Below are 21,957 nucleotides of genomic sequence, written 5' to 3' on the forward strand. Positions count from 1 at the left end.
TACCTAGGTGGCATAGCTGAGGGGCTGTGAAAGTCTCTCTGCATAACCACTGGATTATCTCTGCCACACCCTGATTTATCTCTTGGTCAGGAGTCAGTGATTAAGCTAAGAAGCCTATTGATAGTTTAAAAGCCCTCAGACTCCCATAGCCTACAGGGAAGAAAAAAAAAGAGGCTTTTACACCACTGAGCTCCAACTCAGGGATTGAAAAAACTGTTAACTTCCAGCACGGTAAACCCTTTAATTAAATTACTTAGACACACGTCAATCCAGGCAATAGTGATCAATAATTTGAAAAGTACTGATAAAGGGAACTCATAACATAATATATAAAATGGTTAAAACAACAAGAAAAAATATTGGAGACTCGAACCAGGACAAGAGTCCAGCTAAAAGTCCTCCAGAGGGTGAAGCACAAAACAATGAGTTCAACATCCAAACATTAGCTAAGGAAATAATAACAGGAGCGAGTAAAGAATTTGAAAAAATTATAATCAGAAATGCAGGAACAACAAATGAGAATATGGAAGAAAATTCTAATTATCTCATAATTATCTCAAAATTCTAATTATCTCATATTTGCATAATCCAGTGATTATGCAAAGAGACTTTCACAGCCCCTCAGCTATGCCACTGAGGTATAGGTCTTCTCCTGAGTTTCCCGGTTAGATCTCTGTCCCCTGGTGTCCCTCCCTGTCGCTGCTCCAGATTCTGAGGGTAGTAGCAATGGAGACTCAGAGTTGCACTTGGTGAGTCTCTGAGGAGTCCTCTCCTCCCTTAAGGTGTCCCCTTGTTGGTGGGACAGACTGGAGGTGGTGTCTCAACTGATAAACTGCTGAACTGTTAGCAGTCACTTAATCTCTCCTTAGGCCCCTCTCTTCTCTCTGTCACCAGCCACACGTGTTTGTTTACTGGGTTCCTGTGGTCATTCTAGTCCTGTCTTGTTTCGGTTCGGGTGGTCTCCTTTGGTATTCCTAGTTGATCCAGGAGAGGAGAGGAGAGGAGAGGAGAGGAGAGGAGAGGAGAGGAGAGGAGAGGAGAGGAGAGGAGAGGAGAGGAAAGCGATCTGCTGCTTGTAGCTCTACCTCCGGAAGTTGAATCCCACCGATTTATTTAGTCACTTATTTTCTCTGTTTCTTGGGCCTGAGCATGTGTGATGTCACCACTTTTACCCCCCTTATTGGGTGATTAATGTTTTACATTCGACAGTAAATATTATATATATATATATTTTTTATTATTATTTTATTTACCAGAGCACAGATCAGCCCGCTCGAGCTGGGATCCTTATGCAGGTGCTTGTGCTTCACGCCATGTGTGCTTAATCCGGTGCACTACCACCCGACTCCCCCTCTAAATTAAACTTAACAGATTTTTAAAAATATTTATTTATTCCCTTTTGTTGCCCTTGTTGTTTTATTGTTCTTGTTATTGATGTCGTTGTTGTTGGATAGGACAGAGAGAAATGGAGAGAGGAGGGAAGGACAGAGAGGAGGAAAGACAGACACCTGCAGACCTGCTTCACCGCCCGTGAAGCGACTCCCCTGCAGGTGGGGAGCCGGGGGCTCGAACCAGGATCCTTACGCGGGTCCTTGCGCTTTGCGCAATGTGCGCTTAACGCACTGCGGTACCACATATCAAGAAAAACAAAACCAAAACAAACAAACAAACAAACAAAAACAACCTGGGGCTGGAGAAGTAAAAAGAAGAGAGTAAAAGCCAAACTAAGGTTTTGCCGGGACCAAGCTATGGTGCACCACGTTAAGCGCACATAGTACACCATTCAAGGCCCCGTACAAGAATCCCGGTTGGGTCCCCCGCCCCCCTGCCTGCAGGGGGATGCTTGACAAGCGCGAAGCAGGTCTGCAGGTGTCTCTCTCTAGCTCTCGCTCACTATCCCCGATTCCCTCTCAATTTCTCTCTGCCCTGTTCAATGAAATGGAAAAAATGGCCCCCGAAGCAGTGGATTCCTAGTGCTGGGTGGCACTGTGAGCCTCAGTGATAACCCTGAGCGAAAAAAAAAATTCTTAACTCTCCCTAAATGAAATAAAACGAAAACAAAACAAACACTCAGAAGCTTAAGAGTAGAAGCATCGGGAGTTGGGCGGTAGGGCAGCGGGTTAAGTGCAGGTGGCGCAAAGCACAAGGACCGGCATAAGGATCCCGGTTCAAGCCCCTGCAGGGGAGTCGCTTCACAAGCGGTGAAGCAGGTCTGCAGGTGTCTTTCTCGGGATGCATTGGATCGACCTTCTCGTGGTGCATCCCGTGAGTACCCATTCACTGGGGAAACTGACGATCCTTCCTAGCCGACTGAATCCACATGGATCCCAGTCACTTTCAAAGCCAGCAACAAGCAGCTCCTGACAGCTTTCAACCTGACGCTGTTGACTGGCTAAGGAAGAAGGGCAAACGCTAGAGGAAGAAGGTGTCTTTGTCTCCCCTTCTCTGTCTTCCTCCTCTCTCCATTTCTCTCTATCTCTCCTATCCAACAATAGCAACAAAAGGGAATAAATAATAATAAAAATCTTTTTTAAAAAAGCACCATTATACTACCAGTGCTTTGACTCGGGACCCACTTCCTCCATCCTCAGGCTCTGGCGCCACCTGGTGGCCGACTCTAAAGCGTGGGCTCCCTCTAACTCCTTCCAGCACGCTGCTTATGCATGGACAAGTTGTGCCTCTAATGTGCTAAGTGCCCATGTTGGATTCACAATACATTCCTTTTTTTCTTTTGTCTCCAGGGTTATTACTGGGGGTCAGTGCCTGCACTACAAATCCACTGCTCCTGAAGGCCATCTTCCTTTTTGTTGTCCTTGCTGTTTATTGTTGTTGTAGTTATTATTGTTCTCGTCGTTGTTGGATAGGACAGAGAGAAATGGAGAGAGGAGGGGAAGACAGAGAGGGGGAGAGAAAGACAGACACCTGCAGACCTGCTTCACCGCTTGTGAAGCGACTCCCCTGCAGGTGGGGAGCCAGGGGCTTGAACTGGGATCCTTACGCAGGTCCTTGCACTTTGCTCCATGTGCGCTTAATTCTCTGCACTACTGCCCGACCCCCCACAACAAATTCTTACTTTCCCCTCGTTTAAAAAAATATTTATGGGAGTCATCTGCAGGTGGGGGCTGGGGCCTTCAACTTGGGTCCTTGCGCACGGTAATGTGTGTCACACCTGGCCCTGTAAATAAATAAATCTAAATACACATATTCCTAAATTCAACCCCTGGCATTGCATGTGCCAGAGTGATGCTTTGGTTCATTCTCTTCCCTTTCTGAAATAGAGATGATAGAGACAGCATCCAAGAAGGAAGAGGGGTAGAGAGAGACAGAGACTTGCAGCATTACGTCACTGCTCGTGAAGCTTTCTGCCTGCCGGTGGGGACTAGGGTGCTTGAACTAGGTCCTTGTGCGTGATAGTATGTGCACTAAACCTGATGTGTCACTGCCTGGTCCCTTTCCTCCTCTCATAAATAATGACTTTTCTTAAAGAAGTCCTATCAAGTGATCCAGAAGGTACTAGTGGATAAAGCATTGGATTCTCAACCATGAGGTTCTGAGTTCAATCTCTGGCAGCACATGTACCAGTGATGTCTGGTTCTTTCTCTGCCTGTCTTTCCCATGAATAAATAAATTCTTTTAAAAAATCTTTTAAAAAGTCCTATCAACAACAACAGATTCTTATTCTCAGAATTAAAGGTCTGGGAAGAAGCAGAAAAAAATTAATTGAATTCAGGCAAGAAGCATCAAGAGATGTTGGATCTCATCTATTTAATAACCAACAGGGGTAACGGGTCTCCCTGATTGCTTACAGTTACAAGGAGGGTGGGGAATTGTGACGACGGATTGGAGAAATCTGACAAATGAAATCACCAAGGGGGAGGGTGGGGCAGGCAGACGGTGGGTGCCCCTTGCTGTCACACTGGGAAGGACACCTGGTCACATATGCAAAGTCCCTGTAGGATCAAGAAGCAGCAGCAGGCAAACCCCAACTGAGGGACGCTCTAGGAAAGGAAAACTTGGTCTTTCCAAAGGAAACACAAAGGAAGGGTTGGGGCGGGCTCAGGAGACGTGACAGCTTGATGCACCGTTTCTAGACCGGATCCTGGGTGAGACGGATGTGACAGGCAAGGGGCATCATTGACAACACGGGTGGGCCATGAGCGCGGTGTCGACCTTAGCAGTGTGGGTCACAGTACTGTGGTGAGATACATGCACTATCAGTATTCAGAGTTGGAGGGACGTGATACCGGCGGCCTTTCCTCAAACTGTTCACACAGAGGCCATGTAGAGAGAGTGAGTGATTCCTACAGGCGGCTTTGTGGGGGAAGGTCATTCGGATATTCTTTATACTGTTCCTTGTGGTGACCTGAACCTTTGCAAGTGGAAAATAAAGTCAAGCAATGAATCCAGCTGCTTTCTGTGCTCACTAGGTGGAAGGCAGCCTGGCCTGGTTTGTCTAGATCACATCTCCATATCATGAGGCTCCATCAGCAGAGATGCTCTCCAGACTATTCCCGCCATTCCCTGCTCTTCCCCACTCAGGCCTGCAGTGCCTGCTTCACTCCACCACTCCCAGTAACCATGCCCCTCCCTCCCTGCCTGTTCCTCTAGATTAAGGGCAAGAGCCAGAGAGAAAAAGAGAGAGAGAGAGGGAGAGGGACCTTAGCACTGCTCCACCGCTCCTGAAACTTCCCCTCTGCAGGTGTTCTCATATGATGGCCCAAGGCTCAAACCCAGGTCCTCAAGGTAATGTGCACTCTACCAGGTAAGCCACCTGCCACCCCTGACCCACAGATTAGGTTCTATTCCGACTCAGTCCTCATGGGCACAGTAGTTGTCACTTTCCCAAAATGCCCCCAAGAAACTATAGGTCTACTCTGTTCTCTATTTATAGACCTCTGCCCTTTTCCTGTGTGATACTACTCATCAAAGTTGGTAAGAACTGGTATTTGGAGCGAGCGGTCCAGTGCCTTCCAGTGGCGTCTGAAAGCTCTTTTGAGGCCAGGGCTTCAGTGTGAGCCATTAATGAATGAGCTCGCCACTCCTGCTCCTGAGCCCGAGATGCTGCCAGTACTCAGAAGACAGCCAGCCGGTAACTGAAATTTAAAAAGGCCTCAGCTGTGATGGGAGAGCATTGAACATCTGAAGCCCTAGGTTGGACCCTTGGCACTCCATAAAATAGAAACATGGGGGTCTGATCTCTCTCTAGCAATAATAAAATAAGAATAATTAAAGGCAAATTCCAGGCTGGGGAGATTGCATAATGGTTATGCCAAAAGACTTTCATGCCTGAGGGAATCAAAGGTCTCAGGTTCAATCCCCAGCACCACCAGAAGCCAGAGCTGAGCAGAGCTCTGGTAGAAAGAGGATCAGCAAAATAGCTCACCTGGATAGTGCACTGCCTTGCCATGTGCGTGACTCAGGTTTGAGCTTGGTCCCCACTGCGTTGAAGGAAGCTTTGGCGCTATGGTCTTTCTCTCTCTGCCTTCTCTATCTAAAACTGAAAGGCAGAGAGAAAGGACGAGGGGGCTGGGTGGTGGTGCACCCAGTTAAGTGCACCCACCTGCAAGAGGGTCGCTTCACAAATGGTGAACCAGGTCTGCAGGTGTCTGTCTATCTCGCTCCCTCTCTATCTCCCCCACCCCTCTCAACTTCTCTCTGTCCTATCTAATAAAACGGCAATAATGGCCACCAGGAGCAGTGGATTTGTAGTGCTGGTGTAGAGCCCTATCAATAACCCTGGAGGCAAAGACAGAGAGCTGGGGGTGGGGGGGGAGAAAAGACAGGTCTGGAAAAGTCAGCGTACTATTAGGAGAGTTATCAGAGAAGGCGAGAGACACCACTTAGATGCTAAAACCCACGCATCTGTGTTTTCATTTTTGTTCATGATCAGTTAACTGATACCAGGACACAGAGGCGGCCTGGTGGGAGTAAGGATGAAGGAGGCCATAGGGCCTGTCTGAGCTGGCCCTGGGCCTCACTCTCCCAGACTCAGAGATCCCTCTGCAAGTCACTGTCAGGAAGACTTTTTGGAGCCCTTAGGCCCATTTGGTCCACAGCTCAAGGACAAACGGACACTAAGGTACATGCGCCGCAGGAGGGGATGCTGACACGGGCGAGAGGCATGGTGCCTAAGACCAGCCCACAAGGGACTCCAGACAAGAGTGCAAGAGGCACCCTTCATCTCCTGTCTCATGTCCCCTTCCTCCGATCTGATCCTTATATTTAAAACAAACAAAAATAAAAAGTGAGCAGTTTCTATTAAATTGTCCTTTTTCTAAAAGCCAACTCCTGAAAACTGGCTTCCTCGGAAGTTCCCCAAGTCTGCTCCAAGCCAGGCCGTGGCAGAGATGGCCTACTTGGCGGCAATCAAGCCCTGTTTTCCGGTTACCGTGGTGACCCCTCTTGCTTGACAGTCACATTCTGTGGGGGTATGGAAATGTTCGCAGGCCCCTTCGCTTGGAGACCTCACTCATGCCCGCCAGTGGCTTCTCTGATCATCCTCTCGGAAGGAAAGAGAAGCCCGAGTGGGGACACTATCTTCAAAAGCACCTGTGCGACATTAACCTCCCTCCGCCCTCACAACGCCCGGTGAGGTAGATTCAGCAGGTAAGGAAGCTGGGGTGAGTTCTTGGGCGTCACCAACGGGCTGAGTGCTCCTTGTGAAGCACTTTCATATGTGTGTGCTCGCCTCAAAGCCCACCGAAGCCCTGCCAGATGGGTTCCGCGGGTGTTCCCATTTTACAGAGGAGAAAGAAATGGGGGCTCAGAGTGGCTCCGACTTGCCCCAGCTCAAGAGGTAGTAAGGAGTGGATATGAACTGTAGACTGACCTAGAAAGTCATGCTTTGAACCCTTGAGAATGTGGCCTCATAAGGCAAGTGTGTCATCTCCTAAGCAGGAGTTCAGAGAGAGAAAGGGACTTGCCCAAGGTCATGTAGCCAAGGACTGGCAAAGCGGGGGTCTAGATCGCTGGATCTTTTGACTCTGAGTAACCCCCAAAAAAACACAACAACAACCAAAACAAAACAAAAACCATGAAGCTTCACTAGCTGGGATTTGCTGATATGAGAGGTAGTGATGTCTTACCTTGCCAATTCTGCTCTGCCCGGAATTAGTTCTCCTCAGGATAATCTTCCTAAACTTTGTTGGGAAATATATGTTTTCGTGAATCCCAAGATCAGTCTAGAAACTGGGAAACTAGGCTGAAGTGTTCAAATTCTCCTCAGAGAACCAGTGCTCGGCAATCAACACAGGAGGTAATTCTGGTTGGAAGGAATCCACTGATGTCAGGTGGAAAACGAGAGAAGGGGCCAGAGAGCTGGCACAAAGGGCTCTATAGAACACTTTGCTGCCAAAGGCTCTGAGGTCCCATATTCAATCTCAGATGCCACATAGGCCAGAGCTGAGCAGTGCTTTGATAAGAAGGAACAAAAAGAAAAAAGGAAGGAAGGAAGGAAGGAAAGGAAACTGGCACAGACTTTCTAAGGCTAAGGTCAACATTTCTGGAACTTGGGACAGAAGCACATAGGAGAAAGGTGCCAAGAAACTAATGAGTCTTTTTGTTGTTACTGTTGCCATATTAAAAGCATATTCAATCATCTGGGGAGGTAGCATAATGAATATGCAAAAGGCCTTTCATGCCTGAAGCACCAAAGGTCCCAGGTTCAATCCCCAGCACCATGGTAAGCCACAGCTCTGGTAAAAAAAAAAAAAAAAATTAAGTGTATGCATGGCTCTGTCTGATGTTAACTGTGAGTTTTTATCACAAATAAAAACGACTTCTGTGAACAGTGTTCGAGATTCTAGAAATGGTTCAGTTAGTCTTGGAGATCAAGACATTTTGTTACTCAAATACTCTCCAATAATGCTCTCTGGTATTTTTCATTTTTCAAGTATTTACTATTGTCTTGACTTCTTTGTTACTCCTATCTTCAAAGAAAACTTTTAAAAATGTATAGTAACTTGTGAAAAACACAGAATAACATGACTTGAGGAACTTCCAGGAATGCCATGCTTTCACTCTCAAATCCTGATGCTGAGTCTCTGTTGGGAGTTGGACATCTCACATTTCACTGGACTTAGTGACACAGATGCCGATTTTCATTCTACAGAGCAGTTGCTGACTTTAGTACAAATAACGGTTTGTACACAGTGACTGCTGAAAAAAAAACGGCTGCCATATCAAAGCTTCCCCCTTCTGAGCCTGTAGACCGGCAGGAGGAGAGGGGCAGCCTGGGCCTGAATGCTGACTTAGCCAGAGGCTCGTGTGACTTTGGGCAGTCCCTTAACCTCTCTGAGACTTAGTTTCTCCATCTGTAAAATACTGAGCGTGTGAACACCACTGTCACAGGACCGTGAGGCTTCAGTAAAATCATCTCTGCAAACGCTAATGCTTGGCACAGAGGGAGCCCTCCACACACGGGAGAAATTATCTTCTAACATGGCGGCCGAGTGAGTGTGGTGAGAGCCCTTGGAACCGCTCAGATGGGTCACCTGGTCTGCTCCAGGTGGGAGTATTCAAGTAGGTCAGCTCAGGGCTGTACCAGAAGCTTCTCTCTGGGCCTCTCCACAGTCCAGGCAGCCTTCCCAGCTACCACACACGTGGTGAGGCAGTGACTAGGGGGGTGGCCTGTAGCCCAAGAGGGCTCCCAGGGACTGGCAAGGTGGGCACCCCAGGAAGTGAGCTCCTGCCCCACATCCTAGGGCACTGAGGTAACCTGGCTGCCTGAGCTTGAGCAGCCATGGTGCGTGTATGTGTGTGTGTGTGTGTGTGTGAGAGAGAGTGTGAGTGTGTGAGTGTTTAATGGTGGTGTGGGGTAGGGGTGAGGTGTGAAGGTGAGGGGATGTGATGGGGGGTGCAGCCCTAGGCTCCCCGTAGCCTTAGGCCTGGCTGGGGTTGCAGAAGCCAGGGTAGAAGCCCCAGAGCGACCTGGCTTCCAGGGTAGAAGGCCTGGCACCCAGTGCCAACTCCCATGAGGGAGGAGGCCCAGGGCCCACTCTACATGCCAGCACCATCAAGGTCTGAGGTGCTGGACGCGGGCCCAGTCGTGCCCAAACCCTTCCCACACTCAGGGTGCCCATGGGCTTGTGGGCCTGCTCACTGGTGGTGAGTTTGGGGGTGCTGGGATCCTCAGTTCCAGGCAGGTCCAGGCCACTCGCCTCAAGGTTCCCATGGTTGGCGTCAACGCTGGAAGCTCACTCCACCCTCCGGGCACAGGTGGGTGCTGGATCTTGGCGTGGCCAAGGGAGACCCATGGCTTCACCTTGTTGGGGGAGCCAGCTCACCTCCCCTTTCCTTGGGGGACTGTCCTGGGTGCCCGGGGAGCCTTGCCGCCTCCCCCAGGACCTCTGGTATCTGAGGGCACTGTGGACGTGGGCCGGTTGTTGGTCCGGAGGCCTCTCCTGGGCAGCAGGCGCCTGAGTGGCTCTGTCTTCAGGCCTTTCTCGTGGAGGGCTCGCCGGGTCATTCTCACTCCCGAGTCCTGTGGGGAGAAGAGAGTCTGGGTAGTGTTGGCTCCTCTCCTCACCCCACCCAAGATTCGGGAGACTCTGCTTGGGGAGTCCTGAGAGAGGAGCAGCCATGTGGATGATCTCTGACAGGACAGTGCATTCCTTGGAGCAGGCGGACACTGAGGCCCAGCCACATGGGGAATCCACAGGAGCCCAGCTTGAGAAAACTGGGAAATAGCACAGGGGTTCCCACACAGTCTTTCATGCCTGAGGCACCAAAGGTCCCAGGTTCAATCCCTCGCATGATGACCATAAGCTAGAGTGGGGTACGGCTCTGGTAAAAACCAATTTCTAGGGGGAAAAAAGTAAAAGTGGGGTCGGGCAGTAGCGCAGGGGGTTAAGTGCAGGTGGCGCAAAGCCAAGGACCAGCTTAAGGATCCTGGTTCGAGCCCCCAGCTCCCCACCTGCAGGGGAGTCACTTCGCAAGCAGGTGAAGCAGGTCTGCAGGTGTCTGTCTTTCTCTCCCCTTCTCTGTCTTCCCTCCTCTCTCCATTTCTCTCTGTCCTATCCAGCAACAATAATAACCACAAGGGCAACAAAGGGGAAAAAAATAGCCTCCAGGAGCAGTGGATTCGTGGTGCAGGCATGGAGCCCCAGCAATAACCCTAGAGACCAAAAAAAAAGTGAAAAGATAAAAGAAAGTTGAAAAGCTGGGCAGCTCTTAACACAGGCTCACAGGTGTGAGTTGAGGCAAGTCCCATAACTTCTTACTGCCTCAGTCTGTCAGCTCTAAGTCGGGAGTAATGGAAAGAGCGACCACAGATTGTCCCTTAGAGAAGGGACCCCACAGACTACCAGGAAGGCAGGACGTGGCAGTGATAGGCAGAGTTAAGGAAAGATCAATATAGGTGGCCAGGTGGTAGTGCATTTGGTAGAAAGTACATGTTACAATGCACAAGGACCCAGGTTCAAGCCCTGGTTCCCACCTGTAAGGGGTAACTTCACAAGTGGTGAGGTAGTGCTGCAGGTGCCTCTTTCTCCCTCCCTATCCAAATAAATTAAATAGATATACATACATACTGTAACCTGCAAGAAAATATTATTACTATTTGCCTCCAGGGTTATCACTGGGGCTCAGTGCCAGCACTACAAATCCATGGCTCCTGGAGGCCATTTTTTCCATCTTATTGGAAAACTGAGAGAGAAACTGAGAAGGGAGGAGGGGAGATAGGGAGAGAGAAAGACAGACACCTGCAGACCTGCTTCATCACTCTTGAACAAGAGTTCCCCTGCAGGTGGGGAGCCAGGGGCTCAAACCCATATCTTTGCACGGTCCTTGTTCTTAGTATGTGCACTTAACAGGGTGCATCACCGCTTGACCCTCCAAGAAAACATTTATTTACTCATTCCCTTTTATTGCCCTCGTTTCATTGTTGTAGTTATTGATGTCGTCGTCGCTGGATAGGACAGAGAGAAATGGAGAGAGGAGGGGAAGACAGAGAGGGGGAGAAAAAGATAGACACCTGCAGACCTGCTTTACTGCCTGTGAAGCGACTCCCCTGCAGGTGGGGAGCCGGGGTTCGAACTGGGATTCTTCTGCCGGTCCTTTGCGCGACACACGCTTAACCCGCTGCGCTACCGCCCAACTCCCCAAGAAAACATTTTCTGCTGTCCTTGAGGTGGCACAGTGGATAAAGCCTTGGACTCTCAAGCATGAGGTCCTGAGTTTGATTTACAGCATTGCATGTGCCAGAGTGATGCTCTTTCTCATAAAAAAAAAAAAAGAAAGAAAAAGGAAAATGTAGGACTGATGAAATAAGCCCACATATACTGCTCAGCTCTGGTGTATGGTAGTGCTAGGGATTGAACCTAGGACCTCAGAGCCTCAGGGAGAAAAAGTTTCTTTGCAAAACCATCACGCTGTCTCCGAGGCTGGGCCCTTGCATGCTGAAGAAAAATCTAGGCTGATAGTTACATGCAGATCATTAGGGGGGGCTGCTGCTCTTGGGAAAGATTCTAAGTAGTTGCAACCGCAGTCCCAGCCTGATGAGGTTCTTGGACTTGCACTGAGTGTGGTGCCAAGCTTTGCCAGGAGAGGGCGCCAGTAGGACAAGCAGTGAGAACGGGAGGCTCTTCCTACTTGAGGTGTTGCTGGGGTTTCATTGTCCCTGTTACTCTTGTGGCCATCTTGCAGCCACGCACACCTGAGGGCACCTGCAGTGGTGCTCAGCCTTAGATGTGTGGCCTGAAGGAGAAGTCCTTTGGACACTGCACAGCTGCCCCGTGCAAACACCTTGCCACGCCCCCTTCTGCCCCCACGTGGACACAACCCCTGTACCCGTTGCCTCTTTTTTTTGGGGGGGGGATCATCACTGAGGCTTCACCACTCCAGGGTGATTTTTTTTTTCCCACATAGACAAAGAGGCAAAGAGAGAGAGTGAAAGAGACCACAGCACCGAAGTTTCTTCCACTGCAGGAGAAGGTGGGCTGGAACCTGGGTTGTGTACATGGCAAAGCAGCACACTATACAGGTGAGCTATTTCACCCGCCCTCTTGCAGGGAGTAGCTTCCTGAGGCTCTCAGAATGAACACACCAACCCTGCCTCCTGCACTGGCAACTCTTTCTGCCAGCCACATCCCACACCCCAGGTTTCAGAGGGCCCCTATTCACATTGTGGAGGCAGCTTCTATGCCGTGGTTCCTTTCACTCCACTGCAATACCTCCTGGGCCACATTACCAGACATTCTCTTTTGTCAAGTCTCAACATGCCCCAAGCTACAATCTGGGAGGAATTAATGTCTACAACAAAGGGCTTGTGGTACATGGCTAATGTGCCAGCAAAAGCCTGGGGCCTACCGGGCAGTCAGAAAAGTCATAACAGTTTTTCTGTTTTTCTATGCAAAAATGCATCAAGACTTAACCGATAGGGCACCCAGTATGTGAGACTGGACTATACAGGTGTTAAACCAGCGAAAATAGAATATAACACTAGACAGAGTCAAACTCATTGACTTGGACACTTTTACTAGAGCGTACACACACACACACACACACACACACACACACACTAATGAGAAAAAAGAGAAAGAACCAGAGGACCACTCTGTCACATTAATGCCAGGATGGCATTCAGTACTTCATGCTTGAAAGTCCAAGGTTTCAGGGGGCTGGGCAGTACTGCAGCGCGGTAAGTGCATATGGTGGAAAGTGCAAAGACCTGCCTAAGGATCCTGGTTCAAGCCCCCAGTCAGTTCACAAGCAGTGAAGCAGGTCTGCAGGTGTCTATCTTTCTCTCCCCCTGTCTTCCCCGACTCTCTCGATTTCTCTGTCCTATCCAACAAAATAACGATAACGGCAATAACAACACCACCAACAATAATAATGATAAAACAAGGGCAACATAGCCTCCAGGAGCAGTGGATTTGTAGTGCAGGCACTAAGCCCCAGGGAAGCAAAAAAAAAAAATAATAATAAGTCCAAGGTTTTATCTACTGTGCCATCACCCCAGCCCCTATTTTTTGTTTTTTATTTATTAATGAGAGAGAGAAAAAAAAGAAAAAGAAAAAGGAAAAGACCAGAGTATCACTTTGGCATATACAGTGCAAGAAACTGAATTCAGGACCTTATGCTTGAAAATCTCACACTTGGGGCCGGGCAGCGGTGCACCTGGTTGAGCATACACATTACAGTATGCAAGGACCTGGGTTCAAGTCCTCAGTCCACATTGCAGAAAGGATCTTCACAAATCTGTGAAACCGTGCTGCAGTTCTCTCCCTTCCATCTCAATTTCTCTGTTTCTCATTTTATAAAAAGATCTTTGAAATTTATTTATTAATGAGAAAGGAGGAGAGAGAGAAAGAACCAGACATCACTTTTGTACATATGTTGCTGGGGATTGAACTCAGACAATCAGACAAGGGAGTGGTGGTTAGAGCACTGGATTTACAAACACGAGGTCCTCAGTTTGACCACTGGCACTACATATGCTGGAGTGAGGCCCTGGTTCTGTTTCTGTTGCTCTCATGAAATAAAGTTATCTTTTGTTGCCCTTGTTTTATTGTTGTTGTTATTGATGTCGCTGTTGTTGGATAGGACAGAGAGAAAGGAGAGAGGAGGGGAAGGCAGAGAGGGGAGAGAAAGATAAGACACCTGCAGACCTGCTTCACTGCTTGTGAAGCGACTCTCCTGCAGGTGGGGAGCCGGGGGCTCGAACCGACGAAATCAATAACAATAACTACAACAATAAAAATAAATAAAATAAAATAAAATTCAGGGCATGTAGCATACACACCCAGCCTGAGAGGAAGTACTTATGAGATTCTCCTAGTACTGATAGAGAGCTCCAGGTAATCAACGTGGAAGAGGTGAGGGAGGTGAGCAATGAATCTTACAGTAGCTATACTACAGCAGCCCAGCAGGTGGCGCAGTGGCTAAAACATTGGACTCTCAAGCACCTGGTCCTGAGTTTGATCCCGGGGTTGCGTGTGCCAGAGCGAGCATGTTCGTTCTTTCTCTTTATCTCTTTCTCTCTCTCGTTTTTTAAAGTTTTTATTTATTTATTTATTTATTTATTTATTTCCTTTGTTGCCCTTGTTTTATTGCTGTAGTTACTATTATTGTTGCCGTTGTTGGATAGGACAGAGAGAAATGGAGAGAGGGGGGGAAGACAGAGACGGGGAGAGAAAGATAGACACCTGCAGACCTGCTTCACCGCCTGTGAAGCGACTCCCCTGCAGGGGGGGAGCCAGGGCTCGAACTGCTATCCTTACATCGGTCCATGCGCTTTGCACCACCTGCGCTTAACCCGCTGTGCTACAGCCCGACTCCGTATTTATTTATTTTTAACAGAGCACTGCTCAACTCTGGCTTATGGTGGTGTGGGGGACTGAACCTGGGACTTGACAGCCTCAGACATGAGAGTCTCTTTGCATAACTATCATGCTATACCCCCACTCTCTTCTTCTTTGCTTTTTTTTTTTTTTTCTTTCTCTCCATCCCCATCTCCCTCTTTCTCATTACTATGTAAATAAATCTCTGGGGAGTGAACATAACTTTGGCGGTAGCTGCGGTGTGGAACTACACACCTGCAATCTTTTTACTTTTTTTTTTTTTTTTTTTTTTACCTCCAGGGTTATTGCTAGGGCTTGGTGCTGGAGCTATGAATCCACTGCTCCTGGAGGCCCTCCCCCCACCATTTTTATTGGCTAGGACAGAGAGAAATTGAGAGAGGAGGGGGAGATAAGGAGGAGAAAAGACAGACACCTGCAGACCTGTTTCACGGCTTGTGAGGCGACCCCCCAGCAGGTGGGGAGTGGGGGCTCCAACAGGGAGGGGCATTGCGCTTCATAGCATGTGCACTTAACCCCGTGCGCCACCGCCTGCCCCCATGATCTTATAAGCCATTATTAAATCACTGACAAACATTACGAAATAAATCCTTTTTAAAAAGCGCACATTCAATGTAAAGTAGGGTGTCAAGATAACTTTACATTGGTAGGGGCCAGGCTGTGGAGAAACTGGAAGAGCACACATGTCCCAGTGCTCGGGGACCAGGGTTCAAGCCCTCAGTTTCCAGCTGAGTGGTGAAGCAAAGCTGCAGGTGTCTCTCTTCCCTATCCCTCTTCTTTCTTTCTTTTTTAAGATTTATTTATTGAGAAAGGTAAGAGAGAACGAACCAGATATCACTCTGGTACATGTGCTGCCAGGGACTGAACTCACAACATCATGCTTGAGAATCTAATGCTTTCTCTACTTTGCCACCTCCTGGACCCCTTCCCTATCCTTTTCTGTCTTCCCTTACCCACCTCAGTTTGTCTCTATCCAAAACGTATCTGTAAATATAAATTTTTTTAAAAACAAGATGTCTTATTGATAGTCACAATACATATGACAGGGTGCATTAAGGTATTCTAACAAGCTATAGTATGTATATATATGTATGTGGTGTATTATAACATATTTAAAAAGCCTATCACATAAAGTTATTTTTATTTATTATTGTTATTTTTTTCCCTCCAGGGTTATTGCTGGAACTCGGTGCCTGCACTATGAATCCATTGCTCCCTGAGGCTATTTTTTCCCTTTTGTTGCCCTTGTTGTTTATCATCATTGTTGGATAGGACAGAGAGAAATGGAGAGAGGAGGGGAAGCCAGAGAGGGGGAGAGAAAGACAGACACCTGCAGACCTGCTTCACCGCTTGTGAAGCAACCCCCCTGCAGGTGGGGAGCCGGGGGCTCAACTGGGATCATTATGCTGGTCCTTTGCTCTGTGCCACTTGCACTTAACCTGCTGTGCTACTACCTGGCCCCCTATTGTTTTATTTTAAACAAGACCAGTGCTCAGCTCTAGTTTATAGTGGTTGGGGGATCAAACCTGGGACTTCTGAGCCTTAGCAATGAGTCCTTTTGCATAACCATTATGCTGTCTCTTCTACCCTTTTTTTATTAGCTGTGTTTATTTATTGGATAGAAAACAGCCAGAAATCGAGAGGGAAAGGCGTGACAGAGAAGTGTTAAAGGGAAAAGGGGTGAGGGGGCATCTGCCCTTCCCATCCTAAGAGTCATCAGGCAAAACCTCTACAACAAACTGGGGAGAGAGCGTGAATATCCAGGTAATTTAAACTTTATTGAAACAGAACATGTTAGCGCATGAGAGAGGGAGAAGTATGAGGCTGACTTACATTTGCTCACATGGTGGTCCCGAAAAAAGAGCGAGCTCCCCAAAGGTCAAGTCCTCTAAACCCAAAGACGCCACCTACACCTGTACCCAGGCCTATTTCTGGGTGGTACCTGGTTTCCTCAACAGAGGGAGACAGACAACTGTAGCCCTGCTTCACCACTCGCAAAACTTTCCTCCTGCAAGTGGGGATTGGGGGTACGAACCTGGGTCCTTCCACAATATAACGTGCGCTCAACCAGGCGCACCACCACCCAGACTCTTAATTTTTAAAAAAGATTTATCCACTTATTTATTAACTAGAGAAAGCTCTGGGGGTGGAAATAACAACTGCACTATCTCCCCCCACCAGGAACCTGTCCCCCACGCCCACCCCCCAACACTTCGCCCTCTGTAAACAGTAAGGGGGGGACATGGTGGCAGACTTGAGCAGGAGAGCTGCCTCACTGCTGAGATTAAATTGCAATGGCTCTTTCTCTTTGCTGCAAAGGCTGACAACACAGCATTTGGTCTTCTGGCTTCAAGGTCAAGGAAGGGAAGTAAAGGAACCTCAAACAGAGTCACTTTCATTTAAATTAGCCCTGCCCCCACCTCCCAGAGCTAAGATCCAGAAAGAAGCCCTCAATGCTAGGCTAGCTAATATCACCAGAAACAGATGGTCTGAGCTAGAAAAGCAATTCTCAGGCATGGTGTCTATACCGCCATGCATGTGACCCACGCTGGGAGGGGACGTCACTCGGTAAGGACTGTGTGGTAGTGTCTCTCCCTGTGTCTGTCTAGCTGAATGAAAAAAAAGTGGATGGGGCTGGGTGGTGGCACATCTGGTTAAGTGCGCATGTTACAATGTTCAAGGACCCAGGTTCGAGTCCCCGGTCCCCACCTGCAGGGAGAAAGCTTTGCAAGTGGTGAAGCAGGGCTGCGGGGGGTCTCTGTCTCTGTCTCCCCCTTCCTCTCGACCTCCTCTGGCTGTCTCCAATAAATAAATAAAAATAAAAAGTGGCCATAATGGCCATAAAAAGTGGCCAGAGTAAGGGACTTTGATTCTGCAACACACACACACACACACACACACACACACACACACACACACACACACGTGCCAGATATATGAAGAAAACCTGGACTGTCACCTCTTCATACACAGTCACTGGTCTGTATCTCTGAAACAAGAACGCAAAACTTGTAACCAGGAGGTGGCACAGTGGACAGAGCGTTGCACTCTCAAGAATGAAGTCCTGAGTTCAGTTCCCCAGCAGCACATATACTAGAGTGATGTCTGATTCTTTCTCTCCTTCTGTCTTTCTCAAGAATAAATAAAATCTTTCTTTTTTAAATTTTTAAAATTATATTTCTTTATTATCAGATAGAGACAGCCAGAAATTGAGAGGAAGGGGGAGCTAGAGAAGGAGAAAGGCAGAGAGGCACCTGCAGCCCTGCTTCAACACTCAAAGCTTTTTCCCTGCAGGTAGGGATTAGGGGCTTGAACCCGCACCTTTGAGCACTGTAACATGTACGCTCAACCAGGTGTGCCACCACCCAGCCCCCAGTCTTTTTCTTTCTTTCTTTTTTTTTTTTTTTTTTTGCCTCCAGGTTATCGCTCGGGCTTGGTGCTGGCATTTTTAATTCACTGCTCATGACAGCCATTTTTTTCCATTTTATTGGACTGGACAGAGAGAAACTGAGAGGGGAGGGGGAGATGTAGAGAGGAAGAGGAGGCCAGGAGGTGCACCTGGTTAAGTGCTCACATTACAGTGTGCAAGGAACCACGTTCAAGTCCCTAGTCCCCACCTGCAGGGGGAAAGCTTTCCAAGCAGTGAAGCAGGGCTGCAAGTATCTATCCCCCCCTTCTCAATTTCTTGCTTTCTCTATCCAATAAATAAATAATAATTAAAAAAAAAAAAAAAGAGAGGAGAGAAAGATACCTGCAGACCTTAATTACTGCTTGTGAAGCTTTCCTCCCTACAGCTGGGGAGCTGGGGGCTCAAACCAGGACCCTTGAGCAGGTCCTTGCACTTTGCACTATGTGCACTTAACTGGGCATGCCACTGGCTGGCCCCCTAATAAATAAAATTTTTTTTTAAATTTTTTATTTAAGAAAGGATTAGTGAACAAAAGCATAAGGTAGGAGGGGTACAACTCCACACAATTCCCAACACCCAATCCCCATAACCCACCCCCTCCCATGGTAGCTTTCCCATTCTCTATCCCTCTGGGAGCATGGACCCAGGGTCGTTGAGGGATAAATAAAATTTTTTTAAAAAAGAATGAGGGGATTAGGGGGGTAGCGCACTGGGTTTAAGTGCAGGTGGCGCAAAGCACAAGGACCGGTGTAAGGATCCCGGTTCGAACCCCGGCTCCCCACCTGCAGGGGAGTCGCTTCACAGGCGGTGAAGCAGGTCTGCAGGTGTCTATCTTTCTCTCCTCCTCTCTGTCTTCCCCTCCTCCCTCCATTTCTCTCTGTCCTATCCAACACAACGACATCAATAATAACAATAATAACTACAACAATAAAACAAGGGCAACAAAAGGGAATGATAAATAAAAATAAATGTATGAAGAAGTCTAAAACTAGGCAGATAGCATAATGCTTATATTAAAAAAACTTTCATGCCTAAGGCATCAAAGATCCCAGATTCAACCCCTGGCACCACCAAAAGCCGAAACTGAGCAGTGCTCTGATGAAAAGAAAGTGAAAACAGAAGGAAGGGAAAGGAGAGGAAGGGGAATCCACCCAGAGCAGTCAGGTGGGATGTGCGCGAGGCTCCGACCCTGCCGTGTCTCTCTCTGCCGTGTCTCTCTCTCTGCCGTGTCTCTCTCTCTGCCGTGTCTCTCTCTCTGCCGTGTCTCTCTCTGCCGTGTCTCTCTCTGCCGTGTCTCTCTCTCTGCCGTGTCTCTCTCTCTGCCGTGTCTCTCTCTCTGCCGTGTCTCTCTCTCTGCCGTGTCTCTCTCTCTGCCGTGTCTCTCTCTCTGCCGTGTCTCTCTCTCTGCCGTGTCTCTCTCTCTGCCGTGTCTCTCTCTGCCGTGTCTCTCTCTCTGCCGTGTCTCTCTCTCTGCCGTGTCTCTCTCTCTGCCGTGTCTCTCTCTGCCGTGTCTCTCTCTGCCGTGTCTCTCTCTCTGCCGTGTCTCTCTCTCTGCCGTGTCTCTCTCTGCCGTGTCTCTCTCTCTGCCGTGTCTCTCTCTCTGCCGTGTCTCTCTCTCTGCCGTGTCTCTCTCTCTGCCGTGTCTCTCTCTCTGCCGTGTCTCTCTCTGCCGTGTCTCTCTCTGCCGTGTCTCTCTCTGCCGTGTCTCTCTCTCTGCCGTGTCTCTCTCTCTGCCGTGTCTCTCTCTCTGCCGTGTCTCTCTCTCTGCCGTGTCTCTCTCTCTGCCGTGTCTCTCTCTCTGCCGTGTCTCTCTCTGCCGTGTCTCTCTCTGCCGTGTCTCTCTCTCTGCCGTGTCTCTCTCTCTGCCGTGTCTCTCTCTGCCGTGTCTCTCTCTCTGCCGTGTCTCTCTCTCTGCCGTGTCTCTCTCTGCCGTGTCTCTCTCTCTGCCGTGTCTCTCTCTCTGCCGTGTCTCTCTCTCTGCCGTGTCTCTCTCTCTGCCGTGTCTCTCTCTCTGCCGTGTCTCTCTCTCTGCCGTGTCTCTCTCTCTGCCGTGTCTCTCTCTCTGCCGTGTCTCTCTCTCTGCCGTGTCTCTCTCTCTGCCGTGTCTCTCTCTCTGCCGTGTCTCTCTCTGCCGTGTCTCTCTCTCTGCCGTGTCTCTCTCTCTGCCGTGTCTCTCTCTGCCGTGTCTCTCTCTCTGCCGTGTCTCTCTCTCTGCCGTGTCTCTCTCTCTGCCGTGTCTCTCTCTGCCGTGTCTCTCTCTGCCGTGTCTCTCTCTCTGCCGTGTCTCTCTCTCTGCCGTGTCTCTCTCTGCCGTGTCTCTCTCTCTGCCGTGTCTCTCTCTCTGCCGTGTCTCTCTCTCTGCCGTGTCTCTCTCTGCCGTGTCTCTCTCTCTGCCGTGTCTCTCTCTCTGCCGTGTCTCTCTCTCTGCCGTGTCTCTCTCTCTGCCGTGTCTCTCTCTGCCGTGTCTCTCTCTCTGCCGTGTCTCTCTCTGCCGTGTCTCTCTCTCTGCCGTGTCTCTCTCTCTGCCGTGTCTCTCTCTCTGCCGTGTCTCTCTCTGCCGTGTCTCTCTCTGCCGTGTCTCTCTCTCTGCCGTGTCTCTCTCTCTGCCGTGTCTCTCTCTGCCGTGTCTCTCTCTCTGCCGTGTCTCTCTCTCTGCCGTGTCTCTCTCTGCCGTGTCTCTCTCTGCCGTGTCTCTCTCTGCCGTGTCTCTCTCTGCCGTGTCTCTCTCTCTGCCGTGTCTCTCTCTCTGCCGTGTCTCTCTCTCTGCCGTGTCTCTCTCTGCCGTGTCTCTCTCTCTGCCGTGTCTCTCTCTCTGCCGTGTCTCTCTCTCTGCCGTGTCTCTCTCTGCCGTGTCTCTCTCTCTGCCGTGTCTCTCTCTCTGCCGTGTCTCTCTCTCTGCCGTGTCTCTCTCTGCCGTGTCTCTCTCTGCCGTGTCTCTCTCTGCCGTGTCTCTCTCTCTGCCGTGTCTCTCTCTGCCGTGTCTCTCTCTCTGCCGTGTCTCTCTCTCTGCCGTGTCTCTCTCTGCCGTGTCTCTCTCTCTGCCGTGTCTCTCTCTCTGCCGTGTCTCTCTCTCTGCCGTGTCTCTCTCTCTGCCGTGTCTCTCTCTCTGCCGTGTCTCTCTCTGCCGTGTCTCTCTCTCTGCCGTGTCTCTCTCTGCCGTGTCTCTCTCTCTGCCGTGTCTCTCTCTCTGCCGTGTCTCTCTCTCTGCCGTGTCTCTCTCTGCCGTGTCTCTCTCTCTGCCGTGTCTCTCTCTCTGCCGTGTCTCTCTCTCTGCCGTGTCTCTCTCTCTGCCGTGTCTCTCTCTCTGCCGTGTCTCTCTCTCTGCCGTGTCTCTCTCTCTGCCGTGTCTCTCTCTCTGCCGTGTCTCTCTCTGCCGTGTCTCTCTCTGCCGTGTCTCTCTCTCTGCCGTGTCTCTCTCTCTGCCGTGTCTCTCTCTGCCGTGTCTCTCTCTCTGCCGTGTCTCTCTCTCTGCCGTGTCTCTCTCTCTGCCGTGTCTCTCTCTGCCGTGTCTCTCTCTGCCGTGTCTCTCTCTGCCGTGTCTCTCTCTGCCGTGTCTCTCTCTCTGCCGTGTCTCTCTCTCTGCCGTGTCTCTCTCTGCCGTGTCTCTCTCTGCCGTGTCTCTCTCTGCCGTGTCTCTCTCTCTGCCGTGTCTCTCTCTGCCGTGTCTCTCTCTCTGCCGTGTCTCTCTCTCTGCCGTGTCTCTCTCTGCCGTGTCTCTCTCTGCCGTGTCTCTCTCTGCCGTGTCTCTCTCTGCCGTGTCTCTCTCTCTGCCGTGTCTCTCTCTGCCGTGTCTCTCTCTGCCGTGTCTCTCTCTGCCGTGTCTCTCTCTCTGCCGTGTCTCTCTCTGCCGTGTCTCTCTCTCTGCCGTGTCTCTCTCTGCCGTGTCTCTCTCTGCCGTGTCTCTCTCTGCCGTGTCTCTCTCTCTGCCGTGTCTCTCTGCCGTGTCTCTCTCTGCCGTGTCTCTCTCTGCCGTGTCTCTCTCTGCCGTGTCTCTCTCTGCCGTGTCTCTCTCTGCCGTGTCTCTCTCTCTGCCGTGTCTCTCTCTGCCGTGTCTCTCTCTCTGCCGTGTCTCTCTCTGCCGTGTCTCTCTCTCTGCCGTGTCTCTCTCTCTGCCGTGTCTCTCTCTCTGCCGTGTCTCTCTCTCTGCCGTGTCTCTCTCTCTGCCGTGTCTCTCTCTCTGCCGTGTCTCTCTCTGCCGTGTCTCTCTCTGCCGTGTCTCTCTCTGCCGTGTCTCTCTCTCTGCCGTGTCTC

At 49.7% G+C, this 21,957-nt stretch overlaps 1 protein-coding gene across 1 annotated transcript in view; it reads right to left on the reverse strand.

Moving 5' to 3' along the window:
• Positions 1–3,750: 3,750 nt before the first annotated feature.
• The window catches only part of BCL7C (BAF chromatin remodeling complex subunit BCL7C), a 36,048-nt gene continuing 17,841 nt past the window's right edge, over positions 3,751–21,957 (reverse strand). The window contains exon 6 of the mRNA XM_060173090.1: positions 3,751–9,481. Coding sequence (XP_060029073.1) covers positions 9,281–9,481 — 201 coding nt within the window. The 3' untranslated portion in view covers positions 3,751–9,280. The remainder of the gene's footprint in view (positions 9,482–21,957) is intronic.

This window comes from Erinaceus europaeus, chromosome 15, assembly GCF_950295315.1.
Source record: "Erinaceus europaeus chromosome 15, mEriEur2.1, whole genome shotgun sequence".
NCBI lineage: Eukaryota > Metazoa > Chordata > Mammalia > Eulipotyphla > Erinaceidae > Erinaceus > Erinaceus europaeus.